Source organism: Tachysurus vachellii, chromosome 9 (genome assembly GCF_030014155.1).
Source record: "Tachysurus vachellii isolate PV-2020 chromosome 9, HZAU_Pvac_v1, whole genome shotgun sequence".
NCBI lineage: Eukaryota > Metazoa > Chordata > Actinopteri > Siluriformes > Bagridae > Tachysurus > Tachysurus vachellii.
This window is the reverse complement of record NC_083468.1, coordinates 17,221,887-17,246,024: the sequence shown is the minus strand read 5'-3', so window position 1 is coordinate 17,246,024 and position 24,138 is coordinate 17,221,887. Positions and strand designations below refer to the sequence as shown.

The 24,138-nt window shown below is 37.8% G+C and overlaps 3 protein-coding genes across 3 annotated transcripts; all 3 read left to right on the top strand.

The window, feature by feature from the left end:
- slc12a3 (solute carrier family 12 member 3) lies at window positions 1-11,135 on the top strand. Its single transcript, XM_060877998.1, has 26 exons — window positions 1-284; window positions 453-572; window positions 876-951; window positions 1,822-1,917; window positions 2,013-2,152; window positions 2,248-2,358; window positions 2,459-2,570; window positions 2,668-2,798; window positions 2,940-3,024; window positions 3,505-3,668; window positions 3,765-3,872; window positions 3,985-4,108; window positions 4,928-5,029; window positions 5,224-5,379; window positions 5,508-5,607; window positions 5,773-5,884; window positions 5,998-6,135; window positions 6,626-6,732; window positions 6,824-6,906; window positions 6,998-7,060; window positions 7,942-8,043; window positions 8,206-8,317; window positions 9,020-9,106; window positions 9,227-9,362; window positions 9,556-9,623; window positions 9,727-11,135. Exons 1-26 carry the CDS (start codon window positions 3-5, stop codon window positions 9,866-9,868), a joined length of 3,057 nt encoding a protein of 1,018 aa, XP_060733981.1. The 5' UTR covers window positions 1-2; the 3' UTR covers window positions 9,869-11,135.
- Window positions 11,136-11,309: 174 nt separating this feature from the next.
- herpud1 (homocysteine-inducible, endoplasmic reticulum stress-inducible, ubiquitin-like domain member 1) lies at window positions 11,310-15,994 on the top strand. The gene is made up of 8 exons (XM_060878000.1): window positions 11,310-11,678; window positions 12,121-12,198; window positions 12,606-12,683; window positions 13,140-13,300; window positions 13,521-13,631; window positions 13,717-14,073; window positions 14,788-14,902; window positions 15,005-15,994. The coding sequence occupies exons 1-8, from the start codon at window positions 11,526-11,528 to the stop codon at window positions 15,182-15,184; spliced, it is 1,233 nt and encodes a 410-aa protein (XP_060733983.1). The 5' UTR covers window positions 11,310-11,525; the 3' UTR covers window positions 15,185-15,994.
- A 641-nt stretch (window positions 15,995-16,635) lies between these two features.
- On the top strand, window positions 16,636-24,078 carry cetp (cholesteryl ester transfer protein, plasma). Its single transcript, XM_060877999.1, has 16 exons — window positions 16,636-16,980; window positions 17,225-17,339; window positions 19,636-19,767; window positions 20,364-20,434; window positions 20,558-20,645; window positions 21,023-21,092; window positions 21,206-21,266; window positions 21,349-21,440; window positions 21,551-21,730; window positions 21,935-21,985; window positions 22,154-22,303; window positions 23,047-23,114; window positions 23,195-23,237; window positions 23,336-23,405; window positions 23,487-23,572; window positions 23,842-24,078. The coding sequence occupies exons 1-16, from the start codon at window positions 16,836-16,838 to the stop codon at window positions 23,917-23,919; spliced, it is 1,500 nt and encodes a 499-aa protein (XP_060733982.1). The 5' UTR covers window positions 16,636-16,835; the 3' UTR covers window positions 23,920-24,078.
- Window positions 24,079-24,138: the final 60 nt, after the last annotated feature.

The following is a 24,138-nucleotide window of genomic DNA, read 5'->3' as shown; positions in this document are numbered from 1 at the left end:
TCATGGAGGACACACTGTATAATAATGAGGTGATCAACCTCACTTCATTCCGAAGCCAATACTCTGTCTCTCCAGCACTCAATGGTGGTGACAACCGGCGGTACACTGTAGAGGAAAACAGTGGTTATGACCTGAATGGAGTGACCCCACGTAGCTCTACTGTGCTGTCTGGATATGATACAATAGATTCTCCTCCTAGTTATGACTTTTATGCCAACACAGAGGTTTTTGGGAGATCGAAAAAATTAAGACCATCTCTCTTTCAGCTACACTCCAACCATGAGGTAGGTGGTACTGGGTTAGAGATTCATGGTGTGAATAATAATGAACAATGTAGATTCAGTTTCATAAATGATAAAGTATGAATTTATTAACAGGGTGATTTCATGTAAACTTTAATATGAGAATCAGTAAAAAGTTAAAAGTAATTTTAAAATGCTTTAATGTTGTAGGAAGATAGTTCACCACCTCCTCTGTATGAGGAGACGAGTGGTAATAAAGAGAGTCCTGATGAAGAGACAGCTGAACCTCCTCCTGAGCCTGCTCGCTTTGGATGGGTACAGGGGGTCATGGTAAGGGGCAATTAAAGCTCATCTACACTGTGAATAATATACCAATTAAGAATTGTGTAAGAATCATATGAAATCCTCATGCTGAGCAGTGGGGTTGGAATAAATTGTAGACTGGCAGAGAAAGCTACAGTAGTAAAAAAAGTAGATTTTATTGCCCTTGGCTTTATTGGATACATTTTCATCAAACTAATTATTATGCACGTATGTAAGTGATGAAAACAACATTTACAGACTCAAGGTTTGATTGTACAGGAACAGAACAGTTGTATTTTAACTTGGAACATCTATAATTTTGTTCCACAGGTTCGGTGTATGCTCAACATCTGGGGAGTGATTCTGTACCTGAGGCTTCCCTGGATCACTTCTCAAGCTGGAATTGGTACATCAGACATTCTTTATTTAACACTGACTCAAAAGAAGAGCTGTAGCTGTATGACTATCACATAAAAATGTGATTTGTATGTGTACACACTATAAATGATTTAGAAAACATCTAAATGATCCTAAATACTTCTTGATTAATTGCAAATTTGGGAAGGATTTAGGAGGTCAAGAGGCCTGATACACACTCTGTTTTTCAGTTCATCTCAAAGGTGATCAGTGATGTTAAGTTCAGGGCATCTAAGAAATAATTTTCTTTCTAAATTTGTGGCAAAGATTTTGGGGAAGGCCAAATATGGATGTGATCAGATGTCCAAAATTTTTTTTGAAAACATTGTTTATTATGATGACAGTGTCAGAATTCATGATTCTTGATTCGTAGGTCACTTTACAGCCTACAAATGTGTGTACTGTATGTACATGAATAATTATCATGTAATACCAAATCTGGAGGGTGCAGTGACTTCATAGTCAGCATATTTGCCTCACATCTCCTGTGTTGGGGGTTTGATTCCCATCTCCACCTTGTGTGCATGTTTTAGGGCATTCTAAAGACATGCATCAGGTGCATCTCTAAACTTTCTGTGATTGTATGTGCAATTGTGCCTTGTGATGGCCCTAGGGTTAGATTTCCCCTGCCTTGTGTCCTGAGTACCTTTGGATAGGTTCCAGGTTTCCTTCAACACTGTGTAGGATAAGCAGCACGGAAAATGGTTGGATAGATTAAATGCATGGAATCATGTGAATGTTTAATGAATGCGACCCCCGATAAGTCCTGAAATCTTTTATACTGTATTTCAAATAGTATTCTTGTATGTTTCATTAGGGGCACTTATGTTTTTAACTTGTTTAAAAACTTGTTCTTAAGGTTTTACATGGATTATTATCCTGCTTTCTTCCTGCATCACTGGGATCACTGGCCTCTCTACCTCCGCCATTGCTACCAATGGCAAAGTCAAAGGAGGCAAGACATTTACTTATTTTACTCAGCACATTTCCATTACATGGCAACAAACAACTCCAGAAGCTTTCCTAATTCACACCTTAATTCTTCCACAGGTGGCACTTATTTTCTGATCTCACGCAGTTTGGGCCCAGAGCTGGGAGGATCCATTGGACTGATCTTTGCATTTGCTAATGCAGTAGCTGTGGCTATGCACACTGTAGGCTTTGCTGAGACTGTACAAGCACTAATGCAGGTAACCTTAAAACATCTATAGGCTTGCATCCTGGGTTCACTATTCCTGTTGGAATAATATTTGTGTTAAATAGCCCTTCTTTTATCCAATGTTAGGAGAGTGGTACATACATGGTAGACCCCCTCAATGACATTCGCATCATTGGTGTAATCACTGTCACCTGCCTGCTAGCAATTTCTTTAGCTGGAATGGAGTGGGAGTCCAAGGTCTGTGTCAGAATCAAAGAGCATTTTGTTTATAGTATATTTACCAAGCTGAATTAAAAAGCCTTACCATAGCAAACTGTGTTGTTAATCAATCCAACAGGCCCAGGTTTTGTTCTTCTTCGTTATCATGGTTTCCTTCGTAAACTACATTGTTGGTACCATCATCCCCGCCACTCCTCAGAAGCAAGCTACAGGCTTCTTCAGCTACAAAGGTCAGTGTGGCATGATAGTAGAGCATATGCTTCCTCTCAGCAGATTACAAATGTAAGTGCATGTGTCTCACAGTGTGCTTTTCTTTGTGCCTACCAGCGGATATTTTTGCAGATAACTTTGTGCCCAACTGGCGTGGGCCAGAAGGCAGCTTCTTTGGCATGTTCTCCATCTTCTTTCCCTCAGCCACAGGCATTCTTGCAGGAGCCAATATCTCTGGAGATCTGAAGGCAAGCATAGCTATTTCAGTCAAGTTTTTCACTCCTTTAAGATACAAAAATCTCATAAAATCTCTTTGATACACATATGTATGCGTATTTTAGTTGTTATTCTGTATATACATCCATATTCTAACATACATATCCTCATAGGACCCAAATATAGCTATACCCCGTGGCACAATGCTGGCCATTTTCTGGACTACGGTGTCTTATCTCATCATCTCTGCTACCATTGGTAAGATCCAGCAGCATATATTTAGGAAAATCATAAAACAAAAAGTTTTTTTTCTGATAATTTTTTGCTTGACACTATACCTATAAATGCATCTAGATTTTGGCTGGAGTGGTACGTTGGCACAGTGGCTAGTGTTCCTGACACAGCTCCAGGGTTGAGCCTGAGCTTGGGTTACTTCTCTGAGGAAGTTTTCATGCTCTCCATGTGTTCACATGGATTGCCTCTGGCCTTTCTGGCTTTCTCCCCCTGGACAAAATCAAGCTAGTGGGTGGGAGGAAAACAGTGTGTATGTGTGTGTGCAATGTGCCATGTTATGGACTGGCATTCCATGCAGGATATATTTTTTCTTTGAGCCCAGTGTTCACAGGATAGGCTCTAGATCCAGTGTGACCTAGATCAGGATAAAGTTCAAGGTGAATGAATGAATAAATATAATTCATCATTGTTAGCATTTTAAAATAATGTTTTTTTCTCTACCAGGCTCATGTGTAGTTCGCGATGCTTCTGGTAATCTCAATGACACTCTTCTAATCACTGGGTCTGATGTTACGGACTGCCTGGGGACAGCCTGTAAATATGGCTGGAACTTCAGTGACTGCATTTCCAACAATACCTGCAATTATGGCCTTAGCAATAATTACCAAGTACCCATAAGATATAATTACCAGTTGAAATGAAAAATTTTAAGTGTATTTCATATTGCATTAATTGTAATGACTGTTTTTGTTTTCACACTCTAGACCATGAGTATGGTGTCTGGATTTGCACCCCTGATTGCAGCAGGCATATTTGGAGCTACTTTGTCCTCTGCTCTGGCTTGCCTGGTTTCAGCCCCCAAAGTATTTCAGGTGAATTTTCACTGATGCACTTTTTTTGCTCTGTGTGTAGTTCCAAGTGTTACGGTGACGTCTTATCTCATCAATGATGAATGTAGCATACATTTTATTTGTCTTGTACTAGTGTCTTTGCAAAGACCAGTTGTATCCAGTGATTGGATTTTTTGGAAAGGGCTATGGAAAGAACGATGAGCCATACAGGAGCTACCTCTTAACCTACATCATCGCCGTATGCTTCATTCTCATTGGTAGGCAAAAATTCAAAAATATTTTAGAAGCTTAGTGGTGGCTCATACATGGGTGCTTGTGGGGCAGAGCACTACACCATATGAGAAGTTTATCAGAAGTGAAACCTCATGAAGTCCACATTTACAACTCCATTTTAAAATCTGTTGCCTCTTTTAAATGAGCAATAATTACAAAAAATTGCTATATGACAGATTTAAGCCACTGATACACTTTTCCCCCCTTCTTCAACCTCACATTTCCTTTCTGTATGTTTTTAAGACCATAGAGTTATTATTGCACCTAGTGGTCAAAAACAGGAACTGCAACTAGTGAACAGGACAGGTAATGTTTTTTTTATGCAAAATTGGACTTTTAAATATTTTGTTGACCTCCAAGATTTTGTTTTAATGTAAACTATTGAAATAAAAACAAAGTGTAAGTGCATTTGCTGTGTCTGTACACAGAAAAAGAAGAAACTGTGTCCAAGTTTGTTCGAGATTATTTCAGGTCATTTGTGTTGTTTTTGACACTATTAAATAAAGTTATGTTTATAAATGCTTCTAACAAACTGCTGCACTTTATACTGGATAACCTGAAAGGTTTTCGACTCCCAACTGTCTTTTACAGGATTACTCTAAAAATTCACTAAGCTATTAGCTTATAGCTTAAGACAAATTTTGAGAGTTTCTCGGCTTCTTTTCGTTTGAGGCTATGTCATCCTGCCCCACCAACATCTATGGTCACAAGTCACTGCTGCGCTGACTTCTAATGTACTACAATCTCTGTGTGCACATAATAGTTAAGATTTACTGATATTTCCCATCCAAAATACATTTCAGCTGAGCTGAACACTATTGCTCCTATCATCTCCAACTTTTTCCTGTGCTCCTATGCTCTCATCAACTTCAGCTGTTTCCATGCATCCATCACTAACTCTCCAGGTGAGAATGAAAACTTGATCTGCATTTCTATTTATTTATGTATAATGAACAGTGTAAAGAATGACACTAGTACAAATATTTTGTTGTTTTAATATCTGCTGCTACATGCACAGTAGATTTGTTTGTTTTACCTTAATAAGTAACTCAACCATTGCATGGCCAGCATGTGTTATTTCCCGCCTGTTTGTTTACAGGTTGGCGTCCCTCATTTCGGTTCTACAGTAAATGGGCATCTCTAGTGGGTGCTGTGGTGTCAGTGGTCATCATGTTTTTGCTCACCTGGTGGGCTGCTCTAATTGCCATTGGGATAGTGCTCTTTCTATTGGGATATGTGCTCTACAAGAAGCCCTGTAAGTCACCCGTGCTTTCTGAACCATGATGAAAAATTCAATACCAGTTGCTTAAGGTTTATATGTATTTTTTTGTAATTACACTATAGTGACATAATCACAATATTGTTTTCTATTTTCTGCTGTAGCTGTAAATTGGGGTTCCTCCGTGCAGGCAGGCTCATATAACATGGCACTGTCTTACTGTGTGGGTCTCAACCATGTAGATGAGCACATAAAGAATTATAGGTATTCCATATTCAGTATACTGCCACATCATTAGCATTACCAATTGGTCAGGATTGTCCTTACACAATTCTTACACAAGTGACATATGTAACATGCCTATTTCCTATATATAGTTGCATTTCTTGATCCTTGTTTCAATATTCACCTCCCTTTTTCTTCTCTTAGGCCACAGTGTCTGGTTCTTACTGGGCCTCCAAGTTTGCGGCCAGGTCTGGTAGACTTTGTAGGTACCTTCACCAAGAACCAGAGTCTGATGATGTGTGGGAATGTCATTATAGTAAGTTGATTTGGTCATTAGAGTTTAGACATTTTAAACAATGTGAATTGCTATGTTTCCATAGCAAGGAGAATGATATAAAAATGATCATTAAAGTTACATTTGCTTCACAGGGAGGTCCATCACCTGACGCTCTGAATGCCGCCAATAGCAGCAGTCATGTGGCATGGCTCAACAAGCGAGGCATCAAATCTTTCTATAATGGAGTAGTTGCTGATAACCTGCGCACTGGAGCACAGATGTTGCTGCAGGTCATTCATTCACCGCACAAGTGCTGTGCCTTGCAAAAATATTCACCTGTTTGAACTTTTCCACATTTTGTAATTAGGATTATGTAATAAATCTACATAAATTAGCCTAGAATTTTGAGGTGAGGATAAAAATGAATTCGTCTGAAACCCATAAAACAGTTCTAGTGCAAACAGTTACTAATATTTGAGTTAACTTCATGTATGCAATATAAGTGTCACACCTGTTCACACCTGACCACAGAGTTTTTTTTAAAGAACAAACATAACCAAACATCATCAGGAAAACAAAGGAGATATTAATATCCTGGAAAAAGTTCTACTTCGGTTCCACGTTGGAACACGATAAAAATATTTAATGGAAATATTAAAGAAACATTTTTAAAACATTAAATTTGTATATTCCCTGTTCAGTCATTTGCTTTTTAATGGAAGTCCTGGTGAAATTTACTGATGTGATTCCTCCCTGATTAATTCTGATGTGTCTCTGTAGGGAGCAGGTTTGGGTCGCATTCGACCAAATGTCTTGGTAATGGGATTTCAGAAGAACTGGCGCAAATGTCCACCAACTACTACTGATAATTACATAGGCATTTTACAGTAAGTCTTACTTTAAGCAGCACATCTACTTAACAGCTTTTGCTTAAATGCCTTGTGACAATGAACTATCATTATGGCATTTTTTTCTTAGTGATGCTTTTGACTTGCAATATGGTGTATGTGTCCTCCGGATGAAAGAAGGACTTGATTTATCTTATCAGATGCAAGCACATGGTAATGGTCCTAAACATTTGAGAGAATTAATTTTTTACTATATTTGACATAGACTATGGTGATGTTTACCATAATGTTCGTTTTACTGCAGTAAACCACGGATTTGAGGCTGCTGCAGAGCCAGGGCTTGATGCAAGACCTTCTATCAACACAAGTATGCAACAAAACACTTTGGTGTCAATGTTGAGTGCAGTTTGGGTAGTTAACATGTATGCACTCACTTTCCACTTTAATAGGAAATTGTAGTCTTCATTATTTATAGTTTTCTAATCAACAAATCATGTAGATACAGGTGAAAAACTTCAGTTAATGTTCACATCAAAAATCACAATGGGGAAAAAGCATGATATCTTTGACTAACTGTGGCATCATTGTTGGTACCAGATGAGTTGGTTTGTGTATTTTAGAATTTCCTGGGAATTTCACACACAACAGTCTGTAGAGATTACACAAAGTGGTGCAAAAAACAAAAAATATCCTGTGTGAATAGGGTCTCAAGTTGAAACACCTTGTTGATCAGAGAGTTGAGAGGAAAATGATCAGACTGGTCAGAGCTGACAGGAAGGCTGTAGTAAATTAAATAATCACTCATTATAACTTTGGAGAGCAGAAAAGAATCTCATGATGCTTACCATCAAACCATGAAGTGGACGAGCTACAACATAAGAAGGCCACATCAGATACTACTCTTCTCAGTCAATAACAAGAATCTGAATCAGAAAAAGACTAGGTGACTATTTTTTCCTTGAGATCTCAAGCTCTTTTGTTTTAGCGAGTCTTTGTGATAGCTTCAGATTCTTGTTAGATTCTCCTTTTCTGGACTAACAAAAGTGGGCTTCTGCTATTGTAGCCCATCCATCTCAAGTTTCAATTTGCATGCTAAGTGTGTTATACATTATACATTTTCACTGTAAACTCTAGAGACTGTTGTGTGTGATGCTTTTGTAAATCTGACAAAAATATTTAGTTCGGTTTGGTTTATGCCAAATATCCATGCTGAATTTTATGAAATGTTTATAAAATCCTTTCTTGCAGTGGACCCAGAATCACTGTGTGCTATGCCTCAACCCACCAGTGTGTTTCAGTCCAAACAGGAAAAGAAGACCATTGATGTGTATTGGCTGTTTGATGATGGAGGTAAATATGAGCCAGTTAGTTGTTACAAAATTATCCATTTGTACACAGATTTGTGGCAGGATTCCCACTGCACTGTACAGCAATATAAGAGTAATGTATGTATACTCTTATATGTACGAATAATGTATGTATGCAACAGTGGCTAATGCTGTGTGTTGACAGGTCTGACTTTATTGTTGCCCTACCTTCTGAAGCGCAAGAAGCGCTGGGGCAGGTGTAAAGTAAGAGTGTTTGTTGGAGGTGAAATTCAACATGTTGAGGAACAAAAGCAAGAGTAAGTGGAGAAAGAAACATGATATCAGTTAAATGTCGACTGCTCTTTCATTTATCAGTGTGATAAACTAAATATAAACTGCAAAGAAAAAACATATATTTATTAAAATGCAAATACATATCATTCAGAAATACACACGTTAGATTAAAAAAACAATGTATATTTCTAGGCATATATTTTAACATAATTCCCTGAATGTATGAATAAAGTGTTGCCTATTAAGTCTTACTTTGCACTGTGCTTTCTTAAATTGGTGCAGTCCTAAGTTGGGATACTGTCTGTGTGGAGTTTAGTATTCTACTTTGTCTCTGTGCTCCCACTACTCTCAAAAATACAACTAGGTGTAGTGGCTATGCTAAGTTGGCCACATATGTACACTGACTATGCTAAATTGCCCATGTACAGTATGAGTACTAACTATTCTAAATTGGCTACATAGATATAGCGGTTATGCTAAATTGGCTATGTAGTTATAGTGGCTATGCTAAATCGGCTATTTAGGTAAAGTGGTTATGCCTAGAATAACTTCTCCCCTAGAAGTTAATGTCAACAGTCTCTATCTTGAATACTGGGAAATTTGTACAAAAGGACATCAGACTGTTTTTGTTGTGATCATTATGATAAATACACAGATTTTAAGTTTGGAATGTAGTGGCAGATCTTTAGATTGCTGAGTCAGAGTATTCTCTCTGTACTCTTCAGACTCACAGCTCTCATCAGCAAGTTTCGCCTCGGTTTCCACGAGATCCATGTTCTTCCCGACATCAATGAAAAACCACAACCAGAACAGTATTGCTATCTTTTATCATTCAACTCTGTTTTACCCTATGACAAAGTCTTTTAGTTAACATAATGGTTTTAAGGTAAATCATTTCTTTCCTCCTGAACACATTTCATCCATTTTGACAGTGTTAAAAAATTTGAGGACCTTCTAGCACCTTATAGGGCACATGCTATCCATAAGAATGAGGAAGGAGAGGGGCAGGCCACCAGTGACTTCCCATGGATAGTGTCAGATGAGGCAATGGAGAAAAATACAACAAAGGTAAACTTTCAAATTAAAGTTAATAGGTAGATATATGCCTATAATCAGCAATAGAGTTACATATAAAATATTATTTGTACAGGTAGTATATGAATAGTATAGTACACTTGCTTGTATTATTTATTTTTTTATAATTAATTTTTGTTTGTATGATTGTTTGTAATTAACATTTCTGTTTGTTCATGTTTTTTAGTCCTTTAGACAGATCCGCATTAATGAAATTCTACAAGACTATTCCAGGGATGCAGCTTTGATTATTTTGTGAGTTATTGTTAGATTATATTTAATCTCTATTTTCACAGACATATATCAGATGTTACAGATCAGATTGTTACTTAAAGATTTGTTGGATTTTTCTTGACAGAACCATGCCCATAGGTCGGAGAGGAGCATGTCCTAGTGCTCTGTACATGGCCTGGCTGGAAACTGTATCACGTGACCTGAGACCTCCAGTTCTGCTTGTCAGAGGCAACCAAGAGAGTGTACTTACTTTCTATTGCCAGTGATCAACGACCAAAAAAAAAAAGATTATCAGCGTCAGCTGTGAAGTGAAGGACACCTGTACCCTACAGTCCTATAAATGGTGTAAAATAAGACTTAGTTTGCACGTAGCACTGGAATTTAGCCTTGGTTTTAATGGGGTTTTATCAACCATGTGAATTTACATGTTCCAGTCATTCTGTGACTGATCGATGTAATGTCTATTTGTGACAATCCATCTATCTGTGACATTTACTGAACTTACTTTTACTTTTTAACTCACTTTAATCCTATTATAAGGTAGCCTATTTCCTAAATCAGCTGTAATTTTATTGAAATAATGTACCTGTTGAAAAATCCAGCTTGGTCTGAGGAGCTAGATCCGGTTAGCCAGCTTGCAAAGGAGCATTTTCTGAATTACTAATACTAATGCTACATCATAATCAATTTATTTGAAATAAAATAACAACAGTAGATTGCACAGCAGTACAGAAATTTGAATTGTGGCCTCACAGCTCCAGTGTATGGAGTTATGTCTGGTCTTCTGGTGTCTTTATGGGTTTTCTTTCATTTCTTCATGGTCCTCCTATGCGATGTTTGTATGCATGGATCCCTACAATGGATTCCCACACAATGTTATGGGATAGGCTCCAATTCCAATGTGATCCCGATTCAGCAATTACTGAGGATGAATTAATTAATGAAGGACTAGTGGTCTTTGAGATCCCATGATGTATCTTAAATAATTTTAAAAAGGTACAAGGCACAAAAGATAGAAACATACAGAAAGTACCCTTGATGGTTCCACCTAAGTTTGGTACTTTATTTCTGCAGTGTACAGCACAGAACACTTTTACGGAGCAAATGCAAACAATGCAAATGTACAGTGCAGTAAGTGTGAATGTACAAATGTGTGTTCATGCATGGTGCTCTGAAATGGACTGGCATCCCATCCAGAAGAGAGTATTCCTGACATTTACTGAAGATGAATGAACGAATGCAACAGTATGTCTATGACAATATCTCACACTGAATTATTGTTATAATAATAATAGTGGAATAATGCAGCTGGCAACGATGGTCTATTAGTTCAGTTTGTTTTAGTAGTTTGGTAGGTTTTCAGATCATACTTTATTTTTCATTAGGGTTAAACATTATTATTTTTATCCCACAGATATAATAAGTAAACTAATCATGGTCAAGAGATTATTAAATTATTAAAGGTTTAATTATTGAAGTGTATAAGCCTTATTGTGTTATATTTATTGATATTTTTAACTAAATAAACAAATGAGTCGACACCTGTGTCTAACAGTCGTTTTCTTCTTCATACACTGATGTAACTCCAGGCTTTATTGTAAAGCAGAACTTTCTGAGCACTTCACCCCGACTGAGTCTGCGCAGGGCGTGGGGCTGCCACATAGGCTCCACGTCTGTGCGCGAGCGCCTTTCAGCCAATCACGTTCAGCCACAGTGTGTTTTGGAAACACACACCCAGCATATCTCACGAGCTGTCAGCTGCTCTAAAGTTCTAGTGACGTCTCCGGTCTCCAGGTCACCGCTGTCGTTTTAAGCTCGAGCAGTCGGACAACTTCCTACAATCCGGTGCTGTGTATAAATGCGAACGTTATCGTTAATCAGCTGAAAGTAACGTTAGTGTTTTTGAGCGCGAGACAAAAGAAAATGGATTCCCAGGACTCGGAAAAGGAGACGATTTCAGTTGTGATTAAAACGCCGAATCAACTTCATGACGATCAGACAATCGAAAATGTAAACATTAACTGGACGGTGAAGGATCTGAAAACTCATTTGGCGAGAAATTATCCGTCCAAACCGGTGAGTTGTTATTTAATGGCGATTTTATTACGAACGGCTTTATAACCGGAAGTGAGCTGCTAGTTAATTAGCTAGCTAGCATTGCTACGTTATCAAATCTTATTACTGTAAACTGTTAATCACGTTTAGTCGTGTTTTCTTGCTTTTGATGTATGTACACGTCTTGTGAATTATATGACGACTATTATTAACTTTTCTTACTAGCTAGCTGGCTATGTTTCTTTCTTGGCATTCCTATACACTACTACAAACGTACTTCCGGTGTTAGCTAATGTGGCTAAAAGACACGCAGCGTAGAGCGCGTGCCCGCATATTTACATGTCACGTATTTACATACTTCTATGGCGAGTCGTCTTGTTTCTATAACAGGTGTTTTCTCTGGGGAATTTCTTTCCCTCTTTTGTTTACTTTTGACATTTCTGGTTTTCTTCCTTCTGAGCAGGCTGAAAAAGACCAGAGACTGATCTACTCGGGCAAACTGCTCACAGACAACCTGCAAATCAGAGACGTTTTTAGAAAGGTATGTTAATCTAACACTATGTTGTGAAAAACAATGCAATACACACATAGACACTTTGTATAGACAACATTTACAGGTGTTTGGATGACGTACAATGCGCACAAACACTTTGTATAGCTTACAAACACAGTCACATATACTGTTCGTGTAAAAATAGCTAGTTACCAGTCTGTCAAGATTTTTACTGTCCTTTTACTTTCAGTCAATTGGCTATTCAGTACTTTTAATACTCAATAATGAATTAGTTATTAGAGATCCTTGAAGGCAATTCAGGAATAATTTTTGAGTTACTGTTCTTTCGACACTTTTATGTTTTTATACGAAGACAAGGATGAGTTTGTTTAGACTATTCCTGGCCTCTATGTCATGTCATAATGGCTTGTAACTTCACGTGTGTGCGTTTACAGACAGATGCAGTACCCACTCTTCACCTTGTGTGTGCACTTAAACCCCAGCCTGATTTTCAGCAGGGAGCCAGACCTAAGGTATGCCTCAGTGGCCACTTTACAGCCATTCAAACTGCATATATGCCTGGAAAAAAAAAGTATAACTCTGGGCATATTTATATGAAATTGTAATAACGTAGGATCAAAGTATTTCTATGCAGTATGACACTTCCAGAAGGTTCTATCTCAGACCCCTCACTGCTGACAGTGCCATTGCACCATCGTATTATTGTTCCCTCATCCAGGCAGCATGCTGTGCATCAGTGAGAGTTAGTGACTGTCTGGAGAAAGTAGTGCTAGCTCAGTGGGTGGCCTGGAACAATCTCACACAGCTGTGCTCATTATGATCCACCAGAAAGCATATCTTTGCATCTTTCTTATACCGCACAGCAGTTATTTATATGTTTCAGAGTTTCAGTACTTGTAAGTCTCCTTTTTGGTGCACCTGATTTTCTTGTAAACAAATCAACCATGCCTGTCACTTGTCACATGCAGGTCAAACCAGCAGAGCAGCAGGCATCGCTAGCCCCTACCTCTCAGGCACCATCTGCGCCTGCTGTGTCCTCTACTGCCGGTCTCAGACAGCGTGGTCACCCTGCCCCTGCTGTGCCGACTGCTGCATGGCCTGCCACGGGCACTGGCACGAGCACATCCGAGTGAGTTCCTGCTGTTTCCTGTCTGCTCAATGAGATCAGGATAATGAAACTCAGTGGTTGGTACAGGTTCTGAGAGGGAAAAATGTACTAAAAAAGAAAAAGAAAGAACTTGTACACTGGTTTGACCCAATTGGAGTTTCAAGTCTGATGTGAAAACAGTGTATGTGTAGATGTGTAGATGTGTATCGAAGTATATATGAATACATGTTTCTGTATCCAGGCCAAGACCAGCAGCGATGACCCATCCAGCCTTCCCAACATACTCACTTTACAGCCCACAGCAACTCCTTTGGCTCCAGCATATGTACGCTCGACAGTATTATATGCAGTAGTAAGTGTTCTCTTACTTGTTAGTATTAACTTGGCTTTGTGTTTCCATCTACTTGAAAGATAAACATTTGCGCTTCACTTTCCAGCCAAGCAGCTATTGCGGCTGCTGCCTCTGTTCCAGTGACACCTCCTACATCACTTCCTGTCATGCCGCAACAAGCCACTGTACCTGCAGGACTACCCAATCAGGCACCCATTGAGAACCTGCCAGCCAATCAGAATGTTCCAGACCCTGCTTTTATCAACCCAGATGGAGCCAATCAGAACATACGCATGAATGCTCAGGGTGGGCCAGTGATGGAGGATGAAGAGGATGTGGAAAGAGATTGGTTGGATTGGGTTTACACTGCCTCTCGCTTTGCTGTGTTTCTGAGCATAGTTTACTTCTATTCCAACCTGAGTCGCTTCATTCTAGTGATGAGCAGCCTGTTCCTCATGTACCTGTGAGTTTTTTTTAAATTTTTTTTATTTACACTAAGCTAGTAAAATGCTGTGCATGGAAATGAAGGGAAACAAATGTTTACAGTAAAGTATTTAGTTTTTCACACATACCAAAAGCATGTAACGGTAATAAGCACCATTACATACTTTATTATTTAACTCAGGAAAACTCGATATGCTGTGTAATTTGTTTGGGACAAGTTATCAGGCACGTTTATCAGGTTGGAGGTAGAAGGTAAATGCGCACTGAGCCTGTGGGAATGTGGAATATGTGTTTATTCTGCAGAAAGAGATCTCCTCTGTGCACTTTGTTATACACTGAACATTTGAGCAAACCGCAGATCCAGGGCCTCTTTCCCTCTTGCGATGGTCATCATGCTTTTTGCATGATCATCAATTCAAGCAGTGCTTGAGAGGCAACACAACCTGGGAATCCTTCCCTTTCTATATATATTTTTTTAGATAAACCTTAAATGTATATTTTGTCTATGGTTTAAGAGGTAAAAAGAAATCAAGAATGGTTTCTATGAGTCTGGCCTTTCAGCTGGTACTTTGTCCTTCAGCTGAGAATAGTGCAGTGCAGATGGTAGATGGAATGCATGGTAGTCTATTTTAGCATGGAAAGTATCTTGTAACAAGCAATGAGTTCACCAGTTGTGTAGGTGTGCTATTTCCTGTATGTAATTCTCACTGCTGCTGTTTTCTCTTCCCTGCAGGCACACTGCTGGCTGGTTCCCATTCAGACAAAGAGCTCGGGCTGAGCCTCCAAACCATCCAGTGGCAGAGGTCATTCAGAATCAACAGAATCAGAACCAGGACAGACAAGAACCGGTGAGGGATTGTTCATATGCATAACATTCTTTATATGTATATATTACCATATGTGTTTGAGAAATGTCAGTGAGATTTTTTTGCTTTGGATATTTTTTAAAGATGGTGCCCCCTGTTGAATTGGAGGATGGTGAGACAGATGGGGGCGCTGATGTTCCACTCCCCACGATTGCAGTTCCTGTGTCTCCAGTTCGGCCTTCTATTCTCTGGACAGCCTGGGTGTTCTTCAAAGCTTTCTTTGCCTCCCTTGTCCCTGAAGCTCCTCAGGCTATGGCTAACTGATTCCAGCATAAATGTGGTCATACTGGTCAACTCAAAAGTAGCACCAACCATGAAGGAGAACTGTCTCCTTAGTTACATTTTTCCTGGACTTTTTGCGAACATGTGGTCTCCTGGGACTCCTGGATTAGATTTTATTTAGATTAGTGTTTAATGGAGCTCCAGGTTCAACTGTTCAGCACTTTTAAGCTGTTTGGTGATATGACCAAAAACCACATTTCTTCTTTCAACCAAACAGTGTGTATATAGTGTAAATAAGTGCTGAATCAACTTGTAAATGTTTCTGTATAGTTTCTGCACAGCACTTTACATTTTCTCTCTGCCAGCATCAGTCTGTCATCTTGCACAGTGCTTATGTCAGCAGGACTTCATTTTCCTGGAATGATCCAGAGATTGAAAACAGGAGTGGAACTTGGCTTATCTTCTCAAACATGACTGACATTGAAGGTTATTAATAGTTTCTTTGTGTACAAATGCCTGATATAAGGCTTGTGATTTTGGCACTTAGACGTACTACTGTTCTGTGTTTTGGGAATGAATTATGTTCAGGCTTATCTCACGCTTTTGTATGATTATGTATGATGTTCTGAGTTAAAAGAATATACAAAATAATACCAATCATATGCATAAAATATTAACAACCCAAGAAAGGTTTGTTTGTGACTACTGGAACAAACATGAATCCTGCATGAATGAATAAGTAGCTCCTATTTAATCTGTTTTGCATCAGCATGTAATGTAAATGAACAGGCATCTGAAAGCAAACAAGTATCATTTCTTTAATAAAAAAATTAATACATTTAAATAATAAAATGCATCATTTCTTTGATAAAATAATTCATACAGTTAAATAATAAAATGCTTTGATCTTGGATTTAGCAGTTTTTCTCATTTTACTTTCCTTTCTTAAGGAATCAGCTTTGCTGATGCAATTGAAACATTCTGTGAAAGTATAAGGAAGTGAAATAAATTCTGTTAAAAGAAACAAGTTAAATGTGACAAGTGTGATAAGGATTACAAGCTGCCATTGTCATGGTGACAGTGCTAATGCATTGTGTTTGTGTGGCATACGCTTGCTGTTCAGTTTTGTGTTACGTTTGTTCTTTGAACTTCAATCAGGACACAAAGCTATGAAGCAATAGCTTCTTTTCAAATGCTATTTTTTTGCACATGTGCATACAAATACTCTGTGCTCCTGCTCTGCTTACATAGTGAGATATAGTCTTCCCTGTAATTCCCCTGAGGGTTATCTGCAGACATCCATGTCCTTCGCCACTTCATTCTCCAGTCTGATATTTTGTCCTTTTCTGGTTCATTGTGCTCTGTCCTCTTCAACACAGAAAAACGTTGTGTACAGCAACATGTTCCTCTCGTTTTTATTGACTTTCTGTAACATAGTTCAACTAATACTTGTGGACTCTGGACAAAAGTGTCAGTTCTGTCCTGCTTGTTTTTGGAGCCAGTCGTAAACCTCAGTGCTCCTCCTCCAGCCACACACACACGAACACACACACATACATACTCATAGTCTTTCTCTGGGTGCCCCATCCCTACTATATTTTAGCTTATATCATTGAGAATTTAAAGCACGAGAAAAAGAAACTATCATTTACTGAAGAACAGACCAGAGCCTGTATTTGTGAACATTACAGAGATGAAGAGGAACACAGTGGGACCAGGTGTAGGATTGCTTCTGCTTTTTTGCCTGACTGCAGTAGGACAATCGTGTGTGGATCCTGAATCGGCCTACAGGTTTACCGGCATTGTATGTAGACTTACATACCCTGCTGCAGTTGTCTGTGAGTTTGATTTTTTTTTTGTTAACTTGTATGAATTTGTTTTGTGAATGGCAGTAGCACCCTAAACTGGACTGTGAGAACTTGTGAATAGATCTTGTGTCTCTGTAGAATGACATTTGTGTTCAAACTGTGATTTTTTTTTGTCCTTTTATTACCTCTGGGCTCTTTTATACAATTCCAAGCTGTATTGTTTTGACAATTTCTAATAATTATTGAGTAATGATAACCCGTTTGAACCCTACAGTAAATGAAAAAACCACAGAAGTAATCCAGGCTGCATTCCAGCATGCCAAATATCCAAGTATTCAGGGGGAGAAGACAATATTATTCATGGGCAAGCTGAAGTATGGAATACACAAGTAGGTGTACGTCTGTCTGTCTGCCTGTCTGTCAGAATGAGAATCAGAATCAGAACCAGAATCAGAATCAGAATTAGAAGGAGCTTTAATGCCAAGTATGCATACGCATACAAGGAATTTCTTTTAGTGTCATACACTTTCAGTACACAGAGACACCACACAGACAATAAAAATAAGATGAGAATAAAAAAAATAAAAATATACATATGTAAATGCAAATAGACAATAAATAAATAAATACATTTAAAAATAAAAAAAAAATTATGTACAGTTGTGCTATAGATGATAGATTGGAATAGATTAGAATAGAATAGAATGAGATGCAGTAATGTACCAGGGATGTAGGTGGTAACAAATAAATATGATTATTGTACATTGTTATTGCGTAATAGGGGAACATTTAACTGTTCATGAGGTAGATGGGGAAGAATCTACAATAAGACTCAATCAGATCTTCAGCAAGTTGTTGATTTGCCACAGTGCTCGGGGATGGTGTCTTGTAGTTGGTGATGGCTTTCAAACCTTTCCAGATTCGTTAGAAGTTATCTATCTATCTATCTATCTATCTATCTATCTATCTATCTATCTATCTATCTATCTATCTATATCTATCTATCTATCTATCTATCTATCTATCTATCTATCTATCTATCTATCTATCTATCTATCTAATCTAATCTAATCTCTATCTATCTATCATCTATTATCTATCTATCTATCTGTCTATCTAGGAAATTAACAATAACCTGGACGTATAAGTGCGGACAGCCTTGTATAACTGGGAATGTGTCAGTTTTTAGATACCACCATTCACATTTAAATATATGTTAAATACTAATACGCCTGCCATCAATTTCAGTGACTGATTAACCCCAAATAAAGTACAGCTGTTTCTATAGAATTTTTCTAACATCTTCTTGGTAGCATCCATTTGGAAATGCCATGGGCTGTAATGAGCTTATGGGATCTCAGTGTTAAAAAATATCAATTAGGAAATAATTACACAATATTGCACAACAGTGACATTACTAAGAGCACTACATTCCTTTAAAATCTATGAGAATACCAAGAGAAAACTGGTCAGGGAGGCTTCCAAGAGGCCTTCAGCAACATTTAAAAATGCTCAATACATGCAAAAACAGTTTCTCTCCCAAAACATTTGGAATATTGTGTTATGTTCTGTTTTATTTTGGCTATAATACCAAAAGATGTGTTTGTTGGAAAAAACAAAGCACATCATCAAAAGATCAACTTACCTACAGTGAAGCATGGAGGTAGCAGCATCATGCTTTGTGGCTGCTTTTCTGCAGCAGGAACTGGTGCTATAATCATGGTGGAGATAATGAATAGCTCCAAATACCAGTCAAAAACCATCAAAACCTTAAGGCTTCTACTTAAAACACTTGACAAGGATGACAAGGAATTTCACCTTTCATCATTACAACCCGAACTCACATAATCAATCTATAAAGGAATAGCTTCACCAAAACAAGAGGTTTTGGAATGCCCCAGCCAGGCTCCAGATCCTAATCCAATTGCACAGGAGATGCCCAGCTGATCTTACAGAGTTATAATTCTTTTGAAAATGTTGCTTAGTCATGATGTGCCAAATTTATTTACTCTTATGCAAAAATATGGAATGCTGTGATAAAATCTATAGGCACTTTAACTATTAGTTTATGGGTGTGCACATTTAAGGCTATACTTTAATATATATGTAGGTTGCATATATGTATTCACATAACACTTTTTTAGGAACACTATACTAATGCTGGATAGGGCCTGTCTTTGCTCTCAAAATAGCCTAATTTCTTTGTGGTATGGATTCCATAAGATCTGGTAAATGTTAACATGATGGCATCTCCTGTTCTACCACATCCAAAAGGTGCTCTACTGAATCAACTGGGAAGGCCACTGAAGAACATTGAATTCAATCATGTTCATGAACCCAGTTTGAGATGCCTTTTGTTTTGAAGATTGGTTAATTGTAGGCAGGAAGGGATGCACATGATCTCTGTACTCAAACACTGTACTCAAATAGGTGGTGGTGTTTAAGCAAAGATTGATTTGTATTAACTGGCTTAGAGTTTGCCAATAAACCTTCCTCACACCATTACATCATCACTGTATGTGAACATCACAACAGATCAGCAAAAATAATGCCAGGTAGACAGGTGTTCCTAATAAAGTGCTTAGTGATGTGTGTGTGTGTATACACCTTTACAATTTTACATACATCAACAATTATAAAGGTTTTGTCAACTCTCTCTGGTTCTCTATGTTTCCTCATATTTAGTCTGGAGATCCACAATCTGACAATTGGGAAAAGCGACTTTGAGCTGCAGGAAAATAAAGGCATTGCCATCACTATCTCCAATGTTTCTGCTGTTTTTACGGGAACCATTACATATGAATATGGGAGCAGTCTGTGAGTAATTCCATGTACTATCATATATGTCAGCATAGACCAGAGGTCCGCTTCATTAATTCAGTACTGTGCTTTATTTGTTCAATGATACTGTTCCTTAAGCAAACACTATAGCTAAATATCACCTTGAACCAATAACTGAACATGGCCATTTTAGTTAGTATTATGAAAATTTAACCAGTAAATAGCTTTGAAATGTATTTTATTTGGCAACCTAATGTCTATAATTCATTTGTGGTTTATTTAGAATTACTGAAACTATCATCAAAGTAAAGTTGACTACATTATTTGATTTTGAAGTCCAGTGTGTTTTTCTAGTAGGGTTTTTATAAATATTCCTCAGAACAGATTGTATCAGTGTTTCTAACACTACTGCACTGCACACCATCCTGTTTCATCTCATCCTGCACATGATGACAGAGCTTTATTAATGTTTTAGGACATTGAAAATTGTTCTGCATTCTTCAAGAGTTCTGTGCAGTGTAATATTGTTCCATATTCTCAGTAATAAAGGTTCCACACTGTACTGACAATGTCTTTATATACTTTGCCAATGATCAATTTTACTTAAATAATAAAGTTTTTCTCTCATACAGCTTCTCTGTAGGCCAGTCACTTGATTTTGAGGTCGAGTCCCAAATTGATTTAGTCATCAATTCTAATCTACGTGAGTATTACTAACTTTTCATTTTGTCTCTGTGGAATGACTGTAGTAGAATGTTCAGATCCTTGTCTGTGACCTCAACTATTGTGTGTGATTATAGTAGTGTGTTTTGTGTGTGCGCTTCAGACTGTGGAAAAGGCAGAGTAGCTGCAGACACGTCTGACTGCTACCTTACGTTTCACAAGCTGCTACTCCTACTGCAAGGCGACCGAGAGTGAGTGTACAAATTTAATGGATTTACTAGATGTGAATGTGTGTGAACTGGTTCCATCCAATGGTACTTTGTCTCTTGCCCATTGTTCCTGGGATAGACTTCAGATTGGTTAACAGCTACTGAAGATGAATGATTGAATGTATCAAATCAAAAGAAAGTGAGGAAATGCAACATCATTTTCTAGCAGAAGCATCCTCTTTAAAAATGTACTGATTACTGTTTCATTGAATGCTGCATACATTCAAGTTTCATCAGCAAGTTACTGTAGTCTCTAATGTCTTTCATTCACCAGACCTTTAAAAATAACACTTATAATTTGATTATATTAAACCAAAAGTGAGTATTGAGTTTTTAAGACTGATTTGGCTTTTTTGCAGACCTGGCTGGCTGAAGAAAGTGTTCACTAATTTCATCACTATCACAGTAAAGCTGGTTGTAAAGGGGCAAGTGAGTGAATTTATTGCAGAACATTGGTGTCCTTTTGGAGGAACCCATAATTGAGAAAAGCACAAAATGTTCATTTACAATATGCATTGCTAAGTAATTTGTGTGAATTACAGATATGTAAGGAAATAAACAAAGTGGCAAATATCCTGGCAGATTTTATTCAGGACACAGCAGGTAGGGTTTGGAAAACAGTTTGCTTTTAGATTCTGAATTTGAAATTCAGAGTTTCACTGAAACATTCTCTTTGTATGAACAGAGCAGTTTTTGAGTAATGGAAACATCTCTGTCGATATTGGTCTAACCTCTGCCCCTGTCATCACTTCAAATTACATTGAGTCTTACCACAAGGTAACCCACCATATCCTATTTCTAAATAATAATGCAGTCACAGGCTGCACTTTTTAGGTGATGCTAGGATATATAGATAACTACGGTATTTTGTTTCTCTTTTTTAACAGGGTCTAGTAACCTATAATAGCAGCACCTCAGTGATCAAAGACTCTGTCTTTAATCCAGAGCAGATTTCAGAGAACCGCAGCCTGTACTTTTGGCTCTCTGATGTTGCCCTTGACCCTCTAATGACGGCAGCATACCACGATGGACGATTCTCTAGAAACATCTCTAAAACAGAGCTTGCTGTTTGTTATCATTTCATCATAAATCAATTAAACTAGGCTAAATGCTTGTTAACAACATTACTGCATAAACATTGTATAAAGAGTGCATTGCACTGTGTAAACATTGCATAAACAATTGTTGTTAGATGGGACATTTTGTTATTTCCACATTCTAGCTGTGACTCTCACAGAGAAATTACTCGAAGGTGACCTTTTTGATTGCAGGACATGTTCCAGACTCAGCTGTCCACAGACAGACCTAATTTAGTGAGCAAGGTACTGTAACTTTCACAGTGCATTTTAGTTTACTTTTTTGCAATTCTTTGTGTTTCCATGGAAACATGAAAATGTATAGCTGTAGAATGGTAAGCCTGTTATGTGGGAGTTGTTCGTTGACACATTAACACACTGACATTTGTGTATATTTGCAACTGCATCAATTAGTGGCTTTTGTCCGAGGAACCGTTGTTAAGAGCGTGGAGTGCATCAGTGCCTCGTTTCTGGACAACACTGCAAGCCTCGTATGTCAGGGTGGTTGCTGCAGTGGAGCTCTCTTCTGCAAAGCAGGACAGTCCTGTGCTTTACTTTGAGACGGTCAGTCATCGGCACTTAAAACAAATTATGAAATTATGAATATAAAACAATTTTATCAAGGTAATTAAAGATCATTTAAAGTTGTGGTAGCTGGGATGTGGGATGTGGTAGATCAGTGGTTAAGGTGTCAGGCTACTGTTCGGAAGGCCATGGGTTCGAACCCCAGGTCCACCAATCTGCCACTGCTGGGCCCCTGAGCAAGGCCCTTAACCCTCAGTTGCTCAGTTGTAAGTCACTCTGGATAAGGGTGTCTACTAAATACCATAAATGTAAATGTAATGTAAATGTAAAGTGAGAACTAATATGATCCAAGGCTTAGAGCAGTTCCAGTAGTGGGATGTGAAATCAAAATCTTCCAGTCACTAGCTAGCACTGGCCACTTCACTCCAAAAAATGTTGAAGTGACCATCCCAAAAGCACATTATTTTCCTATAACAACAACTTGCTGATTATTGCAATTTTTAACATAAATTAATGAATGACAAATTTGTCATTTTTGATTTCAAAATTTCAGATTTGATTTCATTGCTTTTTAGTCCATGTTTATGACTTTTAACTAAAGAAATTCTAATATATTAGAACAAGTGCACTACATAAAGTGAATCATTTGAATTACAACCGGCAGTATGTTAAAATAAATCCATTCACCAGCATTTCTGTATATTTATAATTAGATTTAAGCTCATAATTAAATATAATATTTATATTAGCTATCTTTAACAGTATTTTTTGTATCCCATTAGGAAGTAGAAGTCTGTGTGAGAGCCTCTTATGCTGAAAAGAAAGTCATCCTGAAGGCCACACCAGTGCAGTAAGTATGGTAAATCTTGTAAAGCTGCGCACTTCAATTCCAAGTTTCCTCACTTAAATATGTCCTTCTGTGGTTTGTAGTATATCTACATCAAACATTTCCATCTCAGAAGGTGTTTCTGAGGTAAGAACAGCTTCAAAAAAGTATTATTATATGGCTTTTTTTTTTTGCTTTTTTTTTGCTCATGTGTCTGTCTTTGTCAACATCTGGTGTGGTTTCAGATGGAGAATGGCTTAAGTGTTTATCTTCAGGAAGCTGTTGAGAAGATTGGGATCACCAAAGTCATATCCTGTAAGTGTAGTTTGTATCTGTGTGTGCATTTATGAAAGTATACATGATGTATTATAAGTCTTATATATTTTATCTTCTTAGATCTAGAGGTAGCAGTAACAGGCTTGATGGATAAGCAGGGGCTCAATCTGTTTGACCTCATCAATCCTGAAGTAATACCTTATAATGTGAGTCTCATCTCTTGTTTATAACTTTTTTGGTAACTAAAGCCTAATAACAGCAACTGCATAGTCATTTATTGCCTATCATGTGGCTTCTTTTAAAATCGAGGTCGAAGGTAATGTCCTCCAAAGTTAATAATAATATTTTCTGAGAATATGTCATTATTAATGTCAAACTGCCACAACAAAATCTAATTTATCACAAGCTGCAAGTGCTCACAATATATGCCGAAGTGGATCCAGTTAACAATCATATCCACTGTTTCACCATGCAGGGTTATGTCTTGGTGCAGATGGACTTTGGTTTCCCACAGCATCTACTGGTGGAGTTCCTCAGGAAGACTCTGGATTAACTGCAGGCTGCTTATATAGACTAGTATATTTACATTTGTTTACATAGATTACATAATTTGAAAGAGCATTTTTGCAGCAAGAATTTATGTAGAAGCGTAATCATACATCCTGCTTATTTTGTTACAGTATAACATATAATAAATATTTGAAATATATTAGTCATGACAACGTTATGAATTCTGTTTTTTTCATACTTCAAAATATTTAAGCCCACCTTC